This window comes from Hyperoodon ampullatus (genome assembly GCF_949752795.1).
Source record: "Hyperoodon ampullatus genome assembly, chromosome: 3".
In the NCBI taxonomy this organism is placed as follows: Eukaryota; Metazoa; Chordata; class Mammalia; order Artiodactyla; family Ziphiidae; genus Hyperoodon; species Hyperoodon ampullatus.
In genome coordinates, this window is record NC_136916.1 from 84,626,851 (window position 1) to 84,650,485 (window position 23,635).

Genomic DNA, 23,635 nt, shown 5'->3' on the forward strand with positions numbered 1-23,635 from the left:
GAAATCTGGAGAAAATAGACTGAATTAGGTAGCAAGATCCAGATGGCACCATGGGTAAAGATGCCTTTTTGGGGACTTCCCTGGTGATCCAGTGGTTAAGACTCTGCTTCCACTGAAGCGGGTGCAGGTTCAGTCCCTGGTCAGGGAACCAATACGCTGCATGCAGAGCAGTGCGGTCAAGGAAAAACCAAAAAAAAAGTTGCCTTTTTGAAGTTTCTAGTCCTGTAGTCACAAAGGATATGGGTCCTATTAATAGGATGCTGAAAAGCTGGTTCATCGTTGGGGATTTCCTTCTTTCCCTAGGATGACCAAGGATCCAGGGTGCCATATTGGCAGAAGCTGATGCAAGAGAAATGTATAGCCTGATAGGTCATAGTGCATGGAACTACCAATTTCTCTTACTCCCATTCTTAGTTTTATGAATATTGAAAAAACCCACAAAACCAGGCAGTAGATTTTCTATTTTGTCCTTTCTTGCTCACTTGATCTTTTTGCTTTGGTGGCAGGTGTCATGAAGGTAGCCAAAAAGGCAGAAAAGAATAATCCATATTTTTTATATTTGCAAGAACGCACAGAATAATTATCTGCTTTTTCTTCCCTCTCCCCACCCTTTCCCCCAATGAAACCCCAAAGCACAATGGACAAGAAAGCCAACGTTGTAAATGTTCAAAGGTGGAATTACATCTTTTGGTGTCCTGGTGTATTTTGCATTATAATGCAGCCTTGAGGATAACATTTCTCAGGAAAGCCTGCACAGCTGTCTCAGTATTAAGAGGCAAGGAGGGAGCGTAACTGGCAGCGTATGGGGAAAATATTGCTTGGAATGTACTTCTGGGTGCAAATTACTTTGATAGTGTTCTCTGAAGTATCAACATTGGTGCTTCATCTTTGACAAAGGAAAATGTGGATTGTCAGGCTGTAAGAAGCTGAAGCACATTTGGGGTGACAGATGTATTCCTTTGGGAAGAAAGTCTTGTGTAGTGGAAAGAACAAAGGCCTTGCAGGCAGATCTGGGTTTGAGTCCTGTATTGGCCACTTATTAGCCTTTTGACCTTTGACAAATGGATTTTTCTAAGCTTTTGTTCTTTCATCCACACAATGGGTTGTTACAGTGATAACAAGCTGACATACATTGTGTTGAGTTGGAACTCTGTATAGGGTAGTGATTGCTAAGAAACCATCTGGCAGGCAGAAAGGAAAGGAGGAGCTGGACTCTGTGTTATCTGGAGAGAGGCAGGGGTTGAGGAACCCAGATTTGGGTAATAAAATATATGTCTCTAATAAAATCCCAGGAAGAACAGAATTATTCACATTTTCCTCTGTTTTCTAGTTCAGTGACTCTCTAGCCTTCATTTTCAGACACAGCAAGGAAAGGCCTATGGCCTAGATGCCACAATTAGGAGACAGATGGATTAGCCTAGATGTTGGTGATTTGGGCTCATGACCTGGCAGTAAGCTCACTTCTCTATTTCTCCGTTTTCTAAATTTTGCTCACCAGGTGTTTCAAGTGAAGGACGTTTTGCTAGTATATAACACCAAAGGTTTATGGCATCTCGAACCCTAAATGACTGTTTTCCCCACCTTTCCCTCATTCTTGGCTCTTCTCCTTTCTCTTGTAGAAATCATTATGGCCAGAGCGCAGCCATCACAGGGGCAGAGTCTGGGAAGTGCTATTACACCCTCACCTTTGCCGTCACCTTCCCGCATGCCGAGGATGTCTGCTACCTGGCCTACCACTATCCCTACACCTACAGCGCCCTCATGGTAACTTCCTCTCTACAGCCTTATGGCGGCCCAACTGAAGGGGCTCTTGGAGGTTTTCCTGGAAACATTCAGGAGACCCTGTCATCCTGGTGGGGACTTCAGCCTTCCAAGGGATCCAGGGTTTGTTGTCACTAACTTGGTGGCTTTCTATTTGTCCCTTTTCCTTCCTTGGACAGAGTTTGAGGCTGAGGTCATGACCAGTGACATTCTGGAGGCCCCAGTGGCATATAGTGCTCTTCATCTGTAGGTTGAGTGTGGGAGGTGGAGGGCAGGGGGACATTTCTTAGGGGCTCTATCTTTAAAAAGCCCTCAAATTAAGCAAGGATAAATGAGATTGGAATGAGATTATTCCGTTGAAATGGGGTAAAACCATGCAGGTCAGCTGAGATGCAAATTTAAAGGACATAGACACATTGAGAGGAGTGAAGCAGAGGCTGAGGAGGTGAAGCTTGGAAAAACTCCCTGAGTTCACCTGACAGCTGCGGAGGTGAAGATTGGAAAAACTCCCTGAGTTCACCTGACAGCTGCTTCCCCATTTCCAGTGGTTCCCACGGCCACGGGCTGGAGGCTGTTAGCAGGATCCAGGGCAGACAAGAAGGGTGGAACAATAAAGTATTGAATCACTGCAAATGAGGGTCACAGTCTTTTTATGAGAGGAGGGTAGTGTCAACCTGTCCAAACTCGAAGTCAGCATTCCGATGTCCTATCAGACCCTGCACAGGGCTCATTTGACCAACCTGAGCAAACTGCTTAAACCATGCAGTTTCCTGTCATTTGAGAAAGTTGGCAAACCATCCCTTTCCCCTAGCTATTTCATGGATATCCTGAGGATTAATGAGCTAAAGTATCTCTTATAAAATACTTTCACCCTCTTCATTAATGCAAAATGTTCTTAGCATATTCATAATAATATGTGTATAAGCAAACAGATGTATCACTTAGCCTGAAGGATGAGCATTTTCATTGCAAGTCTGTGATGGGAGTTGGAAAAGACGATAACCAAGAACATCTTTCCCCTCAGAAGGAATGTTCAAGTATAAATACAATTTCTTCTGCATTGAGAAGGCGTACCTTCAACCACTTGGCTAACTGCTTCATAAAAGGACATCTGCCCTTCTCTCCATAGGTTGGTTTGCCTAAAGAGAGATTCTTTTTTTTTTTCCTTTTTTTTTTTTTTTTTTTTTTTACTATTTCCCAGACTGGAAAAGATATACGACTAGTATTATTTGCGTACAGCACTTAGAGATCTCAAGAACTTAATCCAAGAAATGTGCATCACAACCTTTGCTGTAACAAGGCATGTTGTTGTAAAACATGCTCATTGCCTTTAGGGACTTACAACAGGCAAGATTCATGATCCCCTTCAACAGCTGTTCTTATTGTCTCGCCTGTGAAACCCTGCACGTGAAAAGTCTATTGGGGAAGAGGATTCCTTTTTGAATGCGTGTTTGCCTTTTCCGTCGGGGGAATGATCCATGGTTCCAAGACACTATTCTTTACCCTTGTTAGAATATCTTTGACCTCCTGGAGATTCTCAGTGGCAATTAGTATAAAAGTTTAGAATACAAAGGGGCTTGAGGAATTGTCTAATTCACCTTTATCATTTATAGATGGAAAAACTGAAGCCTAGACATCTCACATTTAGCTAGTGGCCAAGCAGGGAACAGAGTACTGGCCTTTGACATCTATTCCTGTCTGAATAGAAAGTCTGAAACTCCTTCAGCCGGCCTTGACTGCATCTGGCTTCTTACTTTGAATTTCAGACTTTGAATCAGCTTGTAGGCACTTAGCAAGGACCCATCAAAGCATCTTGGAATAAAAACGGGATCGTGTTTGGGGAACAACACTCTTCTCACCTGAACCACATCCATAGCACCCAGAGTTACAGACAAAAATCTTGGGTTGATGACTTGAACTCAACCATTCGAGGTTATATAATCACACAACCTGATGATTATATGCACCTATAAAAGTGGGCTGCCATTGCCGTAACTACTGTATGTCATAGCTTTTGTCTTTGGGACCACTCAGTACTCTTGTCAGACTAAAGCACAAGGTCTAAAGTTTACAATCAACAAATAGTTTAGGAGCCACTGAGGTCAAGTTGGGGATAATTTCATATTGAGGGGGGACAAAAATTCAAGAAAAGAAGACCTCACCATCACTTGATCTCAGTGAGAGGAAGAGAGAGGTCTTGTTCATTGATGCTTATTGGCTTGTTACTTTGCCTACTGACTGAACGTCTTCCCACTAGGAAGAGGAGAGTTAATGAGAAAGAGAGACAGGAAAAGGGTAGCTTTTCATTTCTTCTAAATGAGTAGAACAGAATAAGAAAGACGATTTGTTCCTTGAAGTAAAAAATGTATATACTCAATTTTAGGTTTTACATTTCCAGTAATGCATGGGCTTTGTGTTCTCCAGGTTTAAGACAATAATTGACTCTGTCACTTCTCTTAAAAAACTCCTCCTCCCATCATGAACAAAATAAGTACATTCTGTAATGCACAGTGGTCATTTTTATTTTTGGACATGTCCTAAGGAGAAAGAGTTTTCTTCCAACAGATCAGAGATAAATGTGAATGATACCCCAAGGGCAGAATTAACTGGATGTTACTTGGGGGTTATGCTGAGGGGTGGAAAATATATTTCTGTGTGGAATTCACAATTGTGTAAATTTTTATAGCAGAGGACATGTATTTTGGAGGTTTTTCAACATGAATATAATTTTGCAACCTTAAAAGTTTTATTATTCTCTTGTAATAAGGGAATTAGTATTTGGATCTTTCAAATTGCTATCTTCCAGATGCTTGCCAGGAGCTCTGTTGGATAATTGTCCAAATTATAGTATTAAAATAAAGCTGAAAGAAAGAAATACAATATTATTGTAATTATGAAGCAAGCAAAAGGAGTTCTATTTAATCATCCATCTCAAGGTATCAATAATTGCAGTGATTGTTAAAGTGTTGTTAGCAATACTTGTTAAAGTATTTGGATTATGTTCTGGATTGCCCCTAGGTAGCCAAGAGTATTGGTTGAAAATGGCACCCCATGAGAGTTTCTGATGGACATTTTAGAGAGTAAGAAAATGGGACCTCACTGAGAACTTATAACTACATGAGTTGGCAAGAGATAAGAAAAGTGATCAGAAGTAGGATCCATGTGTTGGGAGAGCTTAAGGCTTTTGGAGGGTAGAGTAGGGTTTTCACCAGATGCATATACCCACTGTGGTAGATGCTACCAGCATGATCTTGAGAGATAAAATGGAGTGTACTGTGGGGAGAGTAAGGGAGGGGAGGGGGAGAGAGGGAGAGAAAAAGAAAGAATTGAGAATTAGAATGCCATATTCACAATCTCTTCTAAAGGGCTCACGTTTAAAATGTGTCCAGTAGGAAATATCAACTTACATGTGGTAGATCAAAGATGCAATGAGCAAGTCATAAATCAGTGTTGTCACTTAATCAATAGACAGACACCTATCTTTGTGTGGGTAAAAGGAAAGGACAGGCACCAGTAAAGGGTCCTGATGTTGAGGAGTTGAACACAAAGAGCCATTCTGGAGGAGCTGAGGTGTGTGTGGATGGATGGTGAAGTCACTGACCACAGGAACCCCTGAATTCCAGGGTTTTGAGCACAATGTAAGAACAAGTTTTGGAGTCAGACAGGCCTGGATTTGGGTCTAAGCTCTGTATTGTCTTGCAGTGTAGTCATGGACAAGCTATTTAACTTCTTTCAGCCTCAGTTTTCACATCTGTAAAATTGGAACCATTGAAGTGGTTATTCTACGGGTTATCAAGATTACATGACTTGATACATAGCAAGTGTTAGCCAAGTGCCTACAACTAGTAAACAATATTAGGTGGTGACCCTTAGAATATTTATTCTTTTTTTAATGAATTTATTTTAATTAATTAATTTATTCTTTTGGCTGCATTGGGTCTTTGTTGCTGCACACGGGCTTTCTCTAGTTGCGGCGAGTGGGGGTTACTCTTCATTGTGGTGCATGGACTTCTCACTGCGGTAGCTCCTCTTGTTGCAGAGCACGGGCTCTAGGTGTGCGGGCTTCAGTAGTTGTGGCTCGCGGGCTCTAGAGAGCAGGCTCAGTAGTTGTAGTGCACAGGCTTAGTTGCTCTGCGACATGTGGGATCTTCCTGGACCAGGGATCAAACCCATGTCCCCTGCACTGGCAGGTGGATTATTCACCACTGCACAAGCAGCGAAGTCCCTATTATTCTCTCTTTTATGATGATGCCTGATTAGTTTCTCTGTTGGACAGATTGGAAGATACCCATTCATAATACATAATATTAAAATTATGTAAAAAAAAATCCCAATAAAGGACCCCAAAAAATAAATACAAAATCTACTGATGGTTTTCTTAGGGTGGTTGATTATAATTATTTTTTCTTTTCCAAATCATCAGCAATATAACTTGGTTTATTTTTAGTGGAAAAAGGGTATTAAAGTCACTAATCAGCAAATCTGTGAAAACACATCTAGAGACTAATCACTTCTCTCAGTCTCAAAGTCAATCTATGTAACTTAGGGAGAATGGTATTGGCAGACTGGGGCAGTTTGAGAAAGCTCATTAGAGCCTGCTTACAGGATGTTCTCTTGTTTTTTATTTAACTTAAAGGTGTCTTTTGTTCTCTTGTGATGAGAAGCCTTCGATTCTCTGATGAGTGTGTTTAAGTGACAACGGAGAACTAGGCAGTACGCAAATAAAATAGGCCATCTCCTTAGGGGTGAGCTTTCTTCGGAATTAGTGGGGACAGGGAGTGTAGCAGTTTAGGGGATAACAATGAGAAACAAAACGATTTTTGAGTGTATAGTGCTTCTTACTTTATCAGTAGCCACCAGCAGGGTAACCTGCTGAGGTCAAGTGAAGCCTTTTGTGGAAGTTTTAAGGGAGTAGCTGATAAAGCAGAGGGGGCAGAAGACTCCTGCCGAGAGGCACCCGTGAGGCTGGGGGCTGAGTTATCAGCCGGATGTCTTTCATGGGTAGGTAGGATTTTCTTTTAAGACAGCCTCTCTGGGGGTTTCCATAATTGCCTTGAGCTCATTCCCATTTTTATAAAGAAACCCACCCCTGTGGCTTCGCAAGGCTGTTATTACGGTTGGTTGTTGGCACACACATTCAGAAGCCCTGCTTCTCTCATCAGTGATCCCAACAATATCCAATTAGACACGGCCTTGCTGGACCTGAGATGGGGGCGTTCACCTAAAAATCATCTTCAGGAGAACAATACAAAGCCATTTTCGCAAAAGGCAAACCAACAGAAGTTTATAATTGGTTTACTTCTGGAAGTTGTCTGTGTGACTGGAGCTAGACTAATGCACTAAGCACAGAGGTGTCATGTATCCGGTGGCAGGTGGAATGGTCAAAAGGACAGATTTCATTGAGGGGCACAGGGAGATGGCTGCATGAGCAATTACAGAAAATGGGCTTAAGCTGAAAGATATTAGGCATTTGTTGAATTGTAATATTTATAGTAATCATGAAAAGTGTCATAATAAGAAATTAATAAAGAGCTCATAGGAGAAGAAAACTTTCAAACTTTGCTTCCTCCAGCATTGCCCGTTAACGTGACAGTGTTTTAAAGCAGTGGTCCCCAACCTTTTTGGCTCCAGGGACCAGTTTCGTGGAAAACAATTTTTCAATGGGCTGGGGGCGTGGGGGTGGTTTCGGGATGATTCAAGCGCATTACATTTATTGTGCACTTTATTTCTGTTATTATTACATTGTAATATATAATGAAATAATTATACAGCTCACCACAATGCTGACGGGAGGCGGAGCTCAGGCTGTAATGCACACGATGGGGAGCTGTTTTAATACAGATGAAGCTTCTCTGGCTCGCCCTGCCGCTCACCTCCTGCTGTGTGGCCCGGTTCCTACCAGGCCACAGACCGGTAGCGGTCCATGGCCCTGGGGTTGGGGACCCCTGTTTTAAAGGACAATGTACGTGGGCAAAAGATGGTTTTTCTTTCTTTTTTTTTTACTTTTTTCTTTTGTATCTAATTGTGTTGGATAACTTCTACAGACAAAACTGCTTCCAAGCCTCCTCCCCTTATCTGATGTATAGAATCTAGATTTTATTTTTTTTCAAGATTTGGCAAGAAGAGCTACGGCCTGTTCGTAACTTCTGTGACATCACAGAATGATGGCCAGTACTTTTCTGGAGAAGCGTCTCTATCTCTCCCCCATCTTCCCCACATCTTGTAGCCATAATAAAATGTGAAACAAATAGCTTTGATGGCAAGAACAAAACAAAGCAAAACCCCTCAATTCAGCAGACAGTGTTTCCCAAAGCGTATTCTGCAATACTCCACGATCCTGAGATCTTTAGAGAAAGAGGGTTGAAGAGTCACATAAATTCTTGAAACACTGTTTGCTAGTTTTTCTTCTAAGAGTTCAAAATGTGTATTGGCATGTTAAAGAATCTGAACAATTCTGCAGCCATGAAAATGTTTTCATTTTCTTTAATTCACCATATTCCAGGTGCCTTGGCTATGAATCTCCACCCCTCTATACCTCAGCACTTAATAACATCCTGAAGATTCCATTTTGGGAAATGCTTCAGGAAAGGGTATTGATTTCCTAGTTTGGGGGCCTGGAATCTTGATAGTAATTGTGAGGCAGCGTCTACTCAGTTCAGATTTCAATAATTAATATTGGGAGCAACTTTCACCCAGAAATGTATGAAAGTGATTAAAATAATTTGTTTACGACCACAGAGTATCATTTAAATCCAGGGTGATGTTGACTCTTTATGAGGGTGCTGGAATTTCCTTTTACCAGCGTGGCTGAGACGGGCCGACTTTCTGAAGGGATCATTTTCATTCTTGTCCTGTGCCTTCTCTCCTGGGATGCCAGATGGACACTTCTTCTATTAGCGCTTTCATTACACTGATTTAATATTTATTTTCTTTTTAATATATGAATTTCTTTCATGAGCTTCTTTTAGGAGGATGTTTTTCTATTCCTTAATGGTTTTATTTTTCCTGTTTTTAAAACCATTTTAAGTCTAATTTCATTCAATTATTGTCAGAAAATGTGGCTTGTATAATATCTGCTTTTTCAAAAAATTTTAGTGAATATTTTTTATAGTCCTGCATATGATTAATATTTGTTATAGTTCCCTGAATGTTTGAGAAAAAATAAAGGATGCTCTTTGTAAAGACAGCTTGACATATCATAAAAACCAATAGTGTTCAAATACTCTATATGATTTTTTTTGCAATTGGTTTATTCAAGACTGAGGTACTGTTTTAAAGCCTCCCACTCTTAGTACAATTATTTCCCTTTCTGCCATTTTTGTGCTGTACATTTCAATTCTGTGTTATTTGATTCTTAAGATTTATGAGCTTTTTATGTTCATTGTGAATTGTGCCCTTTATCAAAATAAGATTTTTAAATCCCATTTAATGCACTTGGTCTTGACTATGACTTTGTCATAGATCACTATTGCCAGGCCTGCTTTAATTTATGTTTGCTTAACCATTTAGTTTCAATATTTCTCTTTTAAAATATTTTAGTGGAGGCAACCAGAACAAGAAGATAATTCAGGAGTGTTTTTCATACACATCATGGGTCTTTCTTTAATTCTCTTTGAAAGTTCCTTTTATATACAATAGGCAGTGGGATTTTTAAAAAACTGATCTGAAAGTTTTTGTCATTTAATAAGGCTGTTTAACCTATTTATACTCAAGACAATTTTTGGTGTTACTTCTGTCATTTTGGTTTTGTGCTATTTTTCATGCTTCACTGCTTTTCTTTCTTTTTTTCTCTCCCCCTTCCCCCATCCCTCCCTTCTTTCCTTCCTTCCTTCTTTCCTTCTTTCTTTCCTTCCTTCCCTTTCTCTCTCTTTCTTTCTTTCTCTTTTATGCAACATGGAGTGACCATATTTTCTTTGATTTTTTTTTCTACAGTGTTTATAATTCTACTAGTGTTTCCCTTTTAGTTCTTAAAAAAAATTTGAACCTACATTTCCTCATCAAAAGTAACAGCTAATATTGAGTGTTTCCTGTATGACAGCACTTCTCATACACAATAAACTGCTAAATTATAGGAATCATTGAATGACATAGGTAATGCCATTTTATATACATTTTAAAGATGAGAAAACTGAGTTACAGGGCCTCCCTGGTGGCGCAGTGGTTGAGAGTCCGCCTGCCGATGCAGGGGATACGGGTTCGTGCCCCGGTCCGGGAGGATCCCATATGCCGCGGAGCGGCTGGGCCCGTGAGCCATGGCCGCTGAGCCTGCGCATCCGGAGCCTGTGCTCCGCAACGGGAGAGGCTACAACAGTGAGACGCCCGCGTACCGCAAAAAAAAAAAAGAAAAAACTGAGTTACAGAGTGGTTAAGTACAGAATTTCCACGACTCTTCTAGAATCCACAGCCAAACTTTGAACCCAGGCAGTCTGATTCCAGAGCCTGCCCACTTAGTCATCTTGCTATTCTGCCTTTCCATTTTCAAGAATTAAATAATATTATGTTCATGTAAGTTGAAAAGTTAGTATTTTGTTTTACTTTATTCCTTACTTACACATTTCTTTTCACTTTCATTTTAGAACCAGATGATGAGATTAACATTTGATAATATGTGTTTTCTCCCTCAAAAATTATGTTTTATATTTGTATTATGTAGTAACTGTGTTTTCCAATAGTCATTTAGACAAAACTTGTTTAACTGAACTGTCCCTTGATACCATTCTTTAGTTTGATTTGGGGCAGCTGAAATTTGTCTTCAAGTTATTATTGTCAATAAAGATAAGATGATATGTTTTCTGAGCTCTTGCCTAACTGAGCATGTATGAGCAGAAATTCATGAGCAAAACCTTGGCTGGTTATAGGTTTACTTGATTATAATCCTGTGTACTTTCAAACTCTAAGCAGGGCCTTTGTGTTTGTGTGTATACCATTAGTTAGCCTCCTTGTCTCCTCAGGGGTGTGAGACTACCACTTGATCTCCAGTGCTGGTGCATCACAGCAATGTGTGGCATTCATTAGCACTTGACAAACAACCAGAAGACTGAAGTACAAAGGTTTGGTCCGATAAATGGGCCTTTGCTGAATCTCATCTTGAACCTGGGGTAGCCATGATCCTTCTAATTCCTTTTCTTAGTATTGTGTCAAATGCTGGCTCCAAGAAATACCACCAGAACAACCTGTTTCTAACATAGACCTAAGTGTATTGTGTACCTTGGTGTTTTAGATAGAATAGTGCCCACCGCCCACCCCAAGATGTTCATATTCTGATCCCTGGAACCTGTGAGGATGTTACTTTATGTGGCACAAAGGACTTTGCAGATGTGATTAAGTTAAGCCTCTTGAGATGGGGAGATTATGTTGAACTATTCGACTGGGTCCAATGTAATCACAAGGGTCCTTAGCCATGAACAAGTGAGACAAAAGAGTCAGGGTCAGAGAAGGAGATTTGAGCACGGAAGCCAGGGTAGGAATGATGTGATTGCTGGCTTTGAATGTGGAGGCAGACACCATGGGATAAGGAAAGCAGCTGACCTCCAGAAGCTGGAAAAGGCAAGAAAATGAATTACCTTATAGAGCCTCCAGAAGGAGCGCAGTCCTGCCAAGACCTTGGATTTTTGCACAGTAAAACCCATTTTGGACTTTTGACCTCTGGAACTGTAATACGATAAACTCGTGTTGTCTTCATCCACCAGATTTGTGGTAATTTGTTACAGAAGTGATAGGAAAGTAATCTATTTGATAAGGGAGAATGTGATAGAGTCTTGATAGTGTCTCAAAGAGGGAAGGGCAAAGCTGGAGTATTTATTAAGACTTTAAAGTTTTGTTAAGGTCAGGTATTTTAATGTAGGGGCTTGATTAGCATTGGGTAAAGATCATGATAAAATGGTTAAAGATTGGTGGACACTGTAAGGCAAGAATCTTGAGAGGGGTTCAGAGGGTCTTGGATCAATTCATTGATACTTTCTATTGAAGAGTTGATGAGATGTTCCTGAAAAATAATAAATTTATGAAAAATAGATTTATTTGTAATTTCTGTTTTCCTGGGCAAGAGTTTCCTAGGACATTAAACTTATGTTGATGCAGACAGGGAATAATAAATTCATATTAATCTAGGAAACAGGCTGTGTGGAGGCAGATGATTTGGGGTCTCAGTTGTAAGGAGGATATGATTCAGGGTCAAATTTTCAGGTATCCCTGAAGCTGTAGGAAAGGCCACAGAATCATCTGGTAATCTTTTCTTTCCTTGGAACTTTTTCGTTTTCCTTGTAAGTCAGATATTTCAATAGCATACAAGTAGATTTTAGTCTATTCCTACCCAGATGCTAAGATTTTTACTTAACTTAGGAAATTCTTTCTCTTATTTCCCAGTGTATTGGTTTTCTATTGCTGCGGTAAGAAATTATCACAAATTTGGTAGCTTAAACAATTAAAAAAAATAACTTACAGCTCTTTTGGTGAGAAGTTCAACATGGATAAAAATCACTGGGCAAAAATCAAGGTATTGGGGCTGTGTTCCTTCTGGAGGATGGTGGAGGAGAATCTATTTCCTTGCCGTTTCCAGCTTTTAGAGGACACCGCATTCCTCAACTTTTTACCCCTTTACCCCCCAGCATGGCAGGCTGAGTCCTTTGCATGTAGTTCTGGTCCTTTGTGGCTGGGGAATGTTCTCCGCTTTTAAGTACTTTTGATTAGATTGGCCCCAGCTGGTTAATGCAGGATAATCCCCCCACGTCAGATAGACCTCAGTCTTAAACATATCTGTGAAGTCCCTTTTGCCATGTAAGGTAACATATTGACAGGGTCTGAAGATTAGGGCATGGACATCTTTGGGGGAGCCATTTATTCTGCCTAGCACCTCTGTAGTATATCTTTTTCACATGTAAACACTTCCTCTACCTTTTGAAGGCATTACTCCATTTTTCATAAAATATATTATGAATCTTTTATAAATATTTTCATAGGAGTCATGTTTGTTTCATTTGTCTAGCAGACATGTTATTTGTCAAATAACAAGGTGGGCAGTTTTTCCTCGGCCCTCTTAATACCTATTTGAATATGTTAATACCTATTTGATCTTTAGCTGGAAGGACGATTGTGTGCACTGGCGTTCTTGTGTTAGAGAAGGACCGCTTCCCTTTCACTGGTTACTGAAGTCACGGAGTCCCTGTTGTTAGGGTATGCAGTGTGGTTGGGAGGCAATCTCTTAACACCTTTATGACTAATTCCACTGTTTGGGTTATGGAAAGTATCTTCAGAGGTCTTTAAGATTGTTGACCAAGAACCCTATTTTCAGTGGTTACCCCATTTTGGTATCTTTCTGCATTTTAAATGAGTGTTTAAATGGGAAGGTAGGGTAGGGAAAATCAGTTGCTACCAGTTAGTGGTTCTCTTTGCTTAGCATTCTCCCTGGATCAGTTGCTTTCTATTTTCCTTCAATATGCTCCCAGCTCTCCTTATATTGCTTGATTCTAAAGTAATGTGCACTGCTGAAGCTCTGTCTCATGTTCCCGAGTGTCCTGCATGTACTCTGTCTTCATGGTAACAGCATTCTTTACATGCAACTGTCATGGGAAGAATGTTGTCTGCCCCTGTTCTTTTGCTTTCAGTGCAACTTGAAAACAGATAGTCTACTGTGCAGACATAGGCAGGCATGCTGCTTCCTGTTCAGCCTCACTGAACTTCTTCCGGGGAGTAGGAAGAGCACCCTTTTAAATCACTTAATGCCCACGGTCAGGCAGATTAGGTTAACAAAAATACTTCTAGGGGCTTCCCTGGTGGCACAGTGGTTGAGAGTCCGCCTGCCGATGCAGGGGACACAGGTTCATACCCCGGTCCGAGAAGATCCCACATGCCGCGGAGCGGCTGGGCCCGTGAGTCATGGCCGCTGAGCCTGCGCGTCCGGAGCCTGTGCTCTGCAATGGGAGAGGCCACAACAGTAAGAGGCCCACGTACGGCAAAAACAAACAAACAAACTTCTAAACTATAAGGAGTTAAATGAATATAAGCTTTGTTGCTGTTTTCACCTATTGTTATTATCAAAAATCTTAATATGCACTTCTGTTTCATCTCTGCTCCAGACTCACCTTGACGTTCTGGAAAAAAGCGTGAACCCCAAGCAGGTCTACTTCCGTCAGGAGGTTCTCTGCCAGACACTAGGAGGGAATTCATGTCCATTGGTGACCGTCACTGCCATGCCCGAATCTAACAGCACTGACCACCTGGAGCAGCTCCGTGAGTAAACGGCAGACCCTCTTCTTTGAAGATTTGGTGGTGAGGGTGGGGGTCCTCAGAGTCTTGGAAGCACTCTGTCCCTTGGAGATCAGAAGCTCCATAAAGCGTTGGGGACTGGTCTACCTTTATAGAAACCCAACTCTTCTTGATATGACAAAAGGGTAAATATTCATGTTGCTCTGTTATCAAAGGGAGAAAACAATAAATTGCAAATTGTCAGAAAGATGAAATGACTTGTTGGAATTGAGAGCAGTTTACAAGTGACAGTCACTTCTGCTAAAACAGAACCAGGACTGGGAAATGAATCACATTTTGCAACTTCTAATCCAGGGACTTTTCTCACCATGCTCACTCCCGTTATACTACGCTCACGGTCAGTCAAGGTTAGGAAAGGAAGGAAGTTGAGGGTTGGAGGACTGGCTGAAGAATTCCCTTGATGACCTGGATTACAGTTTGGATCAGAAGAGCTGACAGTGTGGAGGAGGCTCTAGCCAAGAACTGTAAAACCAAACCAAAACACACAGGCATACACACACACACAGACACACTCTCACAGACACACAAATGCCCATTTAATATTAGAGTCCTGAGCACAAATGTGATTTGCTTGTAACCAACCAGCTTTTTCTTTTTTTAAAACATCTTTATTGGAGTAAAATTGCTTTACAATGTTGTGTTAGTTTCTGCTGTAGAACAAAGTGAATCAGCTATATGTATACATATATCCCCATATCCCCTCCCTCTTGCGTCTCCCTCCCACACTCCCTATCCCACCCCTCTAGGTGGTCATAAAGCACCGAGCTGCTCTCCCTGTGCTATGCAGCTGCTTCCCACTAGCTGTCTGTTTTACATTTCATAGTGTATATATGACAGTGCTACTCTCTCACTTCGTCCCAGCTTACCCTTCCCCCTCCCCGTGTCCTCAAGTCCATTCTCTACGTCTGTGTCTTTATTCCTGTCCTGCCCCTAGGTTCATCAGAACCAGGTGGGTTTTTTTTGTTTTTTTTATTGCAGATATATGTGTTAGCATATGGTACTTGTTTTTCTCTTTCTGGCTTACTTCACTCTGTATGACAGACTCTCAGTCCATCCACCTCACTACAGATAGTTCAATTTTGTTTCTTTTTATGGATGACTAATATTCCATTGTATATATGTACCACATCTTCTTTATCCATTCATATGTTGATGGACACTTAGGTTGCTTCCATATCCTGGATATTGTAAATAGTGCTGCAGTGAACATTGTGGAACATGTCTCTTTTTGAATTATGGTATTCTCAGAGTATATGCCCAGTAGTGGGACTGCTGGATCATATGGTAGTTCTATTTTTAGTTTTTTAAGGAACCTCCATACTGTTCTCCATAGTGGCTATATCAATTTACATTCCTACCAACAGTGCAAGAGGGTTCCCTTTTCTCCACACCCTCTCCAGCATTTATTGTTTGTAGATTTTTTGATGATGACCATTCTGACCGGTGTGAGGTGATACCTCATTGTAGTTTTGATTTGCATTTCTCTAATGATTAGTGATGTTGAGCATCCTTTCATGTGTTTGTTGGCAATCTGTATATCTTCTTTGGAGAAATGCCTATTTAGGTCTTCTGCCCACTTTTGGATTGGCTTGTTTGCTTTTTGATATTGAGCTGCATGAGCTGCTTCTATATTTTGGAGATTAATCCTTTGTCAGTTGCTTCATTTGCAAATATTATCTCCCATTCTGAAGGTTGTCTTTTCATCTTGTTTATGGTTTCCTTTGCTGTGCAAAAACTTTTAAGTTTCATTAGGTCCCATTTGTTTATTTTTGTCTTGATTTCCATTTCTCTAGGAGGTGGGTCAAAAAGGATCTTGCTGTGATTTATTTCACACAGTGTTCTACCTATGTAATCCTCTAAGAGTTTGATAGTGTCTGGCCATTTAGGTCTTTAATCCATTTTGACTTTATTTTTGTATCCGTGTCAGGGAGCGTTCTAATTTCATTCTTTTACCTGTAGCTGTACCGTTTTCCCAACACCAGTTATTGAAGAGGCTGTCTTTTGTCCATTGTATATTCTTGCCTCCTTTATCAAAGATAAGGTGACCATATGTGTGTAGGTTTGTCTCTGGGCTTTCTATCCTGTTCCATTGATCTATATTTCTGTTTTTGTGCCAGTACCATACTGTCTTGATACCTGTAGCTTTGTAGTATCGTCTGAAGTCAGGGAACCTGATTGCACCAGCTCTGTTTTTCTTTCTCAAGATTGCTTTGGCTATTCGGAATCTTTTGTGTTTCCATACAAGTTGTGAATTTTTTTGTTCTAGTTCTGTGAAAAATGCCATTGCTAATTTGATAGGGATTGCATTGAATCTGTAGATTGCTTTGTGTAGTAGAGTCATTTTCACAATGTTGATTCTTCCAATCCAAGAACATGGTATATCTCTCCATCTGTTTGTATCATCTTTAATTTCTTTCATCAGTGTCTTGTAGTTTTCTGCATGCAGGTCTTTTGTCTCCTTAGGTAGGTTTATTCCTAGGTATTTTATTCTTTTTGTTGCAATGGTAAATGGGGGTGTTTCCTTAATTTCTCTTTTAGATTTTTCATCATTAGTGTATAGGGATGCGAGAGATTTCTGTGCATTTATTTTGTATCCTGCTACTTTACCAAATTCATTGATTAGCTCTAGTAGTTTTCTGGTAACATCTTTAGGATTCTCTATGTATAGTACCATGTCATCTGCAAACAGTGACAATTTAACTTCTTTCACGATTTGGATTCCTTTCTTTTCTTTTTCTTCTCTGCTTGCTGTGGCTATAACTTCCAAAACTAGTTGAATAATAGAGGTGAGAATGGGCAACCTTGTTCCTGATTTTATAGCATTATGGTTTCAGTTTTTCACAATTGAGAACAATTTTGGCTGTGGGTTTGTCATATATGGCCTGTATTATGTTGAGGTAGGTTCCCTCTATGCCTACTTTCTGGAGAGTTTTTATCATAAATAGGTGTTGATTTTTGTCAAAAGCTTTTTCTGCATCTATTGAGATGATTACATGGTTGTTATCCTGTAGTGTATTAATATGGTGTATCACATTGATTGATTTGCATATTGAAGAATCCTTGCATTTTGGGGATAAACCCCACTTGATCATGGTGTATGATCCTTTCAGTGTGCTGTTGGATTCTATCTGCTTGTGTTTTGTTGAGGATATTTACATCTATATTCATTAATGATATTGGCCTGTAGTTTTCTTTTTTGTGACATCTTTGTCCCGTTTTGGTGTCAGGGTGATGGTGGCCTCATAGATGAGTTGGGGGTGTTCCTCCCTCTGCTATATTTTGGAAGAGTTTGAGAAGGATAGGTGTTAACTCTTCTCTCAGTGTTTGATAGAATTTGCCTGTGAAGCCTCTGGACCTGTTCTTTTCTTTGTTGGAAAATTTTAAATCCCAGTTTCCATTTCACTGCTTGTGATTGATCTATTTATATTTTCTGTTTCTTCCTGGTTCAGTCCGAAGGTTGTGCTTTTCTAAGAATTTGTCCATTTCTTCCAGGTTGTCCATTTTATTGGCATATAGTTGCTTGTAGTAATCTCTCATGATCCTTTGTATTTCTGCAGTGTCAGTTGTTACTTCTCCCTTTTCATTTCTAATTCTGTTGATTTGAGTCTTCTCCCTTTTTTTCTTGATGAGTCTGGCTAATGGTTTATCAATTTTGTTTATATTCTCAAAGAACCAGCTTTTGGATTTATGGAACTTTGCTGTTGTTTCCTTCATTTCTTTCTCATTTATTTCTGATCTGATCTTTATGATTTCTTCCCTTCTGCTAACTTTGGGGTTGTTTTGTTCTTTCTCTAATTGCTTTAGGTGTAAGGTTAGATTGTTTATTTCAGATGTTTCTTGTTTCCTGAGGTAGAATTGTATTGCTATAAACTTCCCCCTTAGAAGTGCTTTTGCTGCATCCCATAGGTTTTGGGTTGTCATGTTTTCGTTGTCATTTGTTTCTTGGTATTTTTTGATTTCCCCTTTGATTTCTTCAATAATCTCTTGGTTAATAAGTAGCATATTGTTTAGCCTCCATGTGTCTGTATTTTTTACAGATGTTTTCCTGGAATTGATATCTAGTCTTATAGCATTGTGTTTGGAAAAGATACTTGCTATGATTTCAGTGTTCTTAAATTTACCATGGCTTGATTTGTGACCCAAGATATGATCTATCCTGGAGAATGTTCCATGAGCACTTGAGAAGAATGTGTATTCTGTTGTTTTTGGATGGAATGTCCTATAAATATCAATTAAGTCCATCGTGTTTAATGTATCATTTACAGCCTGTTTTTTCTTATTTATTATCATTTTGGATGATCTGTCCATTGGTAAAAGTGGGGTGTTAAAGTCCCCTACTATGATTGTGTTACTGTGAATGTTCCCTTTTATGGCTGTTAGCATTTGCTTTACGTGCTGAGGTGCTCCTATGTTGGGTGCATAAATATTTACAATTGTTATATCTTCTTCGTAGGTTGATCCCTTGATGATTATGTAGTGTCCTTGTTTGTCTCTTGTAATAGTCTTTATTTTAAAGTCGATTTAGTCTGATATGGGACTTGCTACTCCAGGTTTTTTTTGATTTCCATTTTCATGGAATATCTTTTTCCATCCCCTCACTTTCAGTCTGTATGTGTCCCTAGGTCTGAAGTGGGTCTCTTGTAGGCAGCATATATATGGGTCTTGTTTTTGTATTCACTCAACCAGTCTGTCTTTGGATTGGAGCATTTAATCCTTTTACATTTAAGGTACTTATCAACATGTATGTTACTGTTATGATTTTCTGAATTGTTTTGGGTTTGTTATTGTAGGTCTTTTCCTTCTCTTGTGTTTCCTGCCTAGAGAAGTTCCTTTAGTATTTGTTGTAAACCTGGTTTGGTGGTGCTGAATTCTCCTAACTTTTGCTTGTCTGTAAAGGTTTTAATGTCTCTGTTGAGTCTGAATGACATCCTTGCTGGGTAGGGTAATCTTGATTGTAGATTTTTCCCTTTCATCACTTTAAATATGTCCTGCCACTCCCTTCTGGCTTGCAGAGTTACTGCTGAAAGATCAGCTGTGAACCTTGTGGGGGTTCCCTTGTATGTTATTTGTTGCTGTTCCCTTGCTGCTTTTAATATTTTTTCTTTGTATTTAATTTTTGATAGCTTGATTAATATGTGTCTTGACATGTTTCTTCTTGGATTTATCCTGTATGGGACTCTCTGCGCTTCTTGGACTTGATTGACTATTTCCTTTCCCATGTTACGGAAGTTTTCAACTATGATCTCTTCAAATATTTTCTCAGACTCTTTTTGTGTTCTTTTTCTGGGACCCCTATAATTTGAATGTTGGTTTTTTTTCGTTTGTTTGCTTTTTTTTGCGGTACGCAGGCCTCTCACTGTTGTGGCCTCCCCCGTTGCGGAGCACAGGCTCCAGACGCACAGGCTCCGTGGCCATGGCTCATGGGCCCAGCCGCCCTGTGGCATGTGGGATCTTCCCAGACCGGGGCACGAACCCGTGTCCCCTGCATCGGCAGGCGGACTCTCAACCACTGTGCCACCAGGGAAGCCCAGTTGGTGTGTTTAATGTTGTCCCAGAGGTCTCTGAGAGTGTCCTCAATTCTTCTCATTCTTTTTTCTTTATTCTGCTCTGCAGTGGTTAGTTCCACTATCTTCTCTTCTCTGTCACTTATCGGTTCTTCTGCCTCAGTTATTCTGCTATTAATTCCTTCTCGAGAATTTTTTATTTCATTTATTGTGTTGTTCATCATTGTTTATTTGCTCTTTAGTTCTTCTAGGTCCTTGTTAAACATTTCTTGTATTTTCCGCACTCTATTTCCAAGATTTTGTATCCTCTTTACTATCATTACTCTGAATTCTTTTTCAGGTAGGCTGCCTATTTCGTCTTCATTTGTTTGTTCTGGTGGGTTTTTACCTTGGTCCTTCATCTGCTGCATATTTCCTTGTCTTGTCATTTTGTTTAATTTACTGTGTTTGGGGTCTCCTTTTTACAGGTTGCAGGGTCTTAGTTTCCATTGTTTTCTGTGTCTGACCCCAGTGGGTGAGGTTGGTTCAGTGTCTTGCGTAGGCTTCCTGGTGGAGGGGACTGATGCCTGTGTTCTGATGGGTGGGGCTGGATCTTGTTTTTCTGGTGGGCAGGGCCACATGTTGTGATGTGTTTTGGGGTGTCTGTGAACTTAGTATGATTTTAGGCTGCATCTGTGCTAATGGCTGGGCTTGTGTTCCTGTCTTGCTAGTTGAGTGTCATGGGGTGTCCAGAACTGTAATTTGCTGGCCTTTGGGTGGAGCTGGGTCTTAGCGTTGAGATGGATATCTCTGGGAGAGCTTTCACAGATTGATATTACATGGGGCTGGGATGTCTCTGGTAGTCCAATGTACTGTACTCCGCTCTCCCACCTTAGAGGCTCAGGGCTGACATCAAACTGGAGCACCAAGACCCTGTCAGACACACGGCTGAGAAGGAAAGGGAGAAAAAAAGAAAAAAAATTATTAAAAAAAATAATAATAAAAATTAAAAAAAGGAGAGAGCAACCAAACCAATAAACAAATCCACCAGTGATAACAAGCGCTAAAATCTATAGTAAGGTAAACATAAAAATCAGGAACAAATCAGTCATAGACAGCAGACCCCAAGTCTGCAGTTGCTCCCAAAGTCTACCGCCTCAATTTTGGGATGATTTGTTGTCCATTCAGGTCTTCCACAGATGCAGGCTATATCAAGTTGATTGTGGGGATTTAATCTGCTGCTTCTAAGGCTGCACGGAGAAATTTCCCCTTTTCTTCTTTGTTCACACAGCTCCTGGGGCTCAGCTTTGGTTTGCCCCAACCTCTGCATGTAGGTCACCCTCAGGCATCTATTCCCACCCATACAGAATGGGATTAAAACAGCGGCTGACTATGGGCCTCTGGCTCACTTATGCCAGGGTGAAGGAGGGGTGTGGTATTTATAATTGTTATGTGGGGCGAGCCTGCGGCAACAAAGGCCAGCGTGACGTGGCAACAGCCTGAGGCGCAGTGTGTGTTCTGCTGGGGAAGTTGTCCCTTGATAGTGGTGGGCTGCACAGGCTCCTGGGGTGGGGGTGGGGGTGTGTGGATAGTGACCTGTGCTTGCACACAGGATTCTTGGTGGCTGCAGCAGCAGTGTTAGCATTTCATGCCCGTCTCTGGTGTCCAAGCTGATAGCCACGGCTTGCACCCACCTCTGGATCTCACTTAGGTGGTGCTCTGCCTTCTGTGGGCAGACAGGGAAGGAATCCCCTGTCCTTGCGCACCCTGAAACAATGGTCTCTTGCCTCTTAGGCAGTTCCAGGCTTTTTCCCAGACTCCCTCCCGGCTAGCTGTGGCGCACTAGCCCCCTTCGGGCTGTGTTCACCCAGCCGACCCCAGTCCTGTCCCTGGGATCTGACCTCCGAAGACTGAGCCTCAGCTCTCAGCCCCCACCCACCCCAGCAGGTGAGCAGACAAGCCTCTCGGACTGGTGAGTGCTGGTCAGCCCCAATCCTCTGTGCGGGAATCTCTCCGCTTTGCTCTCTGCACCCCTGTTGCTGCACTCTCCTCCATGGCTCCAAAGCTTCCCCCCACCGCCACCCCCTGTCTCTGCCAGTGAAGGGGCTTCCTACTGTGTGGAAACTTTTCCTCCTTCTAGCTCTCTCCCAGAGGTGCAGGTCCCATCCCTATTCTTTTGTCTCTGTTTTTTCTTTTTTCCTACCGAGGTACGTGGGGATTTTCTTGCCTTTTGTGACGTCTGAGGTCTTCTGCCAGCGTTCAGTAGGTGTTCTGTAGGAGTTGTTCCACATGTAAATGTATTTCTGATGTATTTGTGGGGAGGGTGGTGATCTCCGCATGTTACTCCTTCATGTTGAAGGTCCCCCTGCTAGCCAGCTTTTAAAGTTTGCTCCTGATGTAGTTTTCGACCAAGCAGAATAAGGAATACTTTTCATTAAGGAAAAGTTTGGGAGATGAAAGAAAAGACTGGGGAATAAAAATCTAGCTAATTTTTCCAGATGCAGCCTTACCTGATGAAGTGCTAACTGCATTAGGTGAGTCTTTGGTGGATAGGAAATGTAATTTCTCACAGTTCATCAGCATATGACAATGAATGCTTAACTATCCGGCTAATCAACAACCGATTATCCCATTATCTGAATTAATAAAGCCTTAAAATGCTTTAATGAATGATATGGGATTTTCTAAAAATTCTCTTATGTGTTTTATGCTTTTGAGAGCAATTTCTGTAATCGTTGCCAAGTCCTTCCCTTGCAAATGAGAAGTTCTTGGAAGTTAGAGACAGTAATCCTTCCAGGACAACCTTCATAGAACAGTAATTTATTTAAGAAAGTAGATCTATGTATGTCTTCATTGTGCAGGCTCAGTTTCTGAATAGGAGCTGAGTGGTACCCAGTGTGTAATTATGACATGGAGCTGCCTCTGCTTTTGCATTTTTATTTATGCCGACAATGGTGCTTTTGTTGATATTATAACCACAGAGATCATTCTTACTGTAAGGAGAGGACTTGAAACATAGTAAAAGCCCCTAAATAATTTGGCACTCCAAAATAGTTCACTTAAAAAAAAGAGAAAAAATATCTCTTAGCACACCTTCATATGAATCAAAGGAGGCTGTTTTCTGCTTATGGTCTAAGATTGGTAATAATAAATGTATACTCTTGATTCTGGTGTGGTGATTCTGGGTGGTGGTGGTGAGGTGGCTGGAAGCAGGACCTTGGTTCTTGTCATCTTTGAAGAAATAATTCAGTAAAGAGACCAAGATTGTGAAACAGATAAAGCACTTATTAGAAGCAAACCACACGGGCAAACTCGAGGAGTGAGTTGCTCCCAATAATGGTGGCTTAGATAGCTTATATGGGGGCAGTCTTCTGGGTTTGTCTCTGGCCAACCATCTTGCTTGTGCCCATATTTGGCCCGACTCGGGGTCCTTCCTGGTGGCATACACATCTCTCAGCCAAGATGGATTCCGGCATGAAGGTTTCTGGGGGGTTTGACAGGAGATGTTGTGGACTGGTGTTTCTTTCTCCCTTTGACCCCTTCGCTAGACTGAGGACCTTCTCTGTGCATGTGCAAGCTGGGAAATCCCCTTGACCACAAGAATGAAAAAAATGTGGTCGATTTGTCTTTCACCCAATCAAGACCTGATGCTCCTGCTAGTATCTTATGTCGAAGTGTCAACAGGGGACCGGTTGCAGCTGCTCAGCCTGGGGCCCACCTATCTTGTACCTCCTTCTCATGCATCATTACAGTGTTCTGTCTTAAACGTGTGCCAACATGTCAGCAGTTGTTCATCTCAAGATGGGCAGGCATGGAGAGGACCCAGAAAGTGGTGAAATGAATGCTGTTCATTTTCTTTTGGGCATAATTGACTTGCAAGTGACAATCGTTGAGCTGAATCCTGAGGAGAGAAGACTAATGAGGGATGTCATTATAGGTGTGTCAGCTGTACAGTTGCACAGGTCCCATGCTTAGAAGGGCCTCGAACTTCGTTTAATGTTCTTCTGTCACCAACTTGAAAATCTTCAAAGTTTTGAAGGAGGCTTTGCATTTTCATTTTGCTTTGGGCCCTCACATTGAGTAGCCGGTCCTGGGACTAATCTAAGGTCATTTAGCTAAAAAGTGAA

At 41.1% G+C, this 23,635-nt stretch overlaps 1 protein-coding gene across 1 annotated transcript in view; it reads left to right on the forward strand.

The window, feature by feature from the left end:
- The window catches only part of LOC307049551 (cytosolic carboxypeptidase 4-like), a gene marked incomplete at both ends in the record, with an annotated part of 54,009 nt that extends 40,012 nt beyond the window's left edge, over positions 1–13,997 (forward strand). The window contains 2 exons of the mRNA XM_079699110.1: positions 1,620–1,764; positions 13,836–13,997. Of these exons, the coding sequence (XP_079555236.1) occupies positions 1,620–1,764; positions 13,836–13,997 (307 nt within the window). The remainder of the gene's footprint in view (positions 1–1,619; positions 1,765–13,835) is intronic.
- Positions 13,998–23,635: the final 9,638 nt, after the last annotated feature.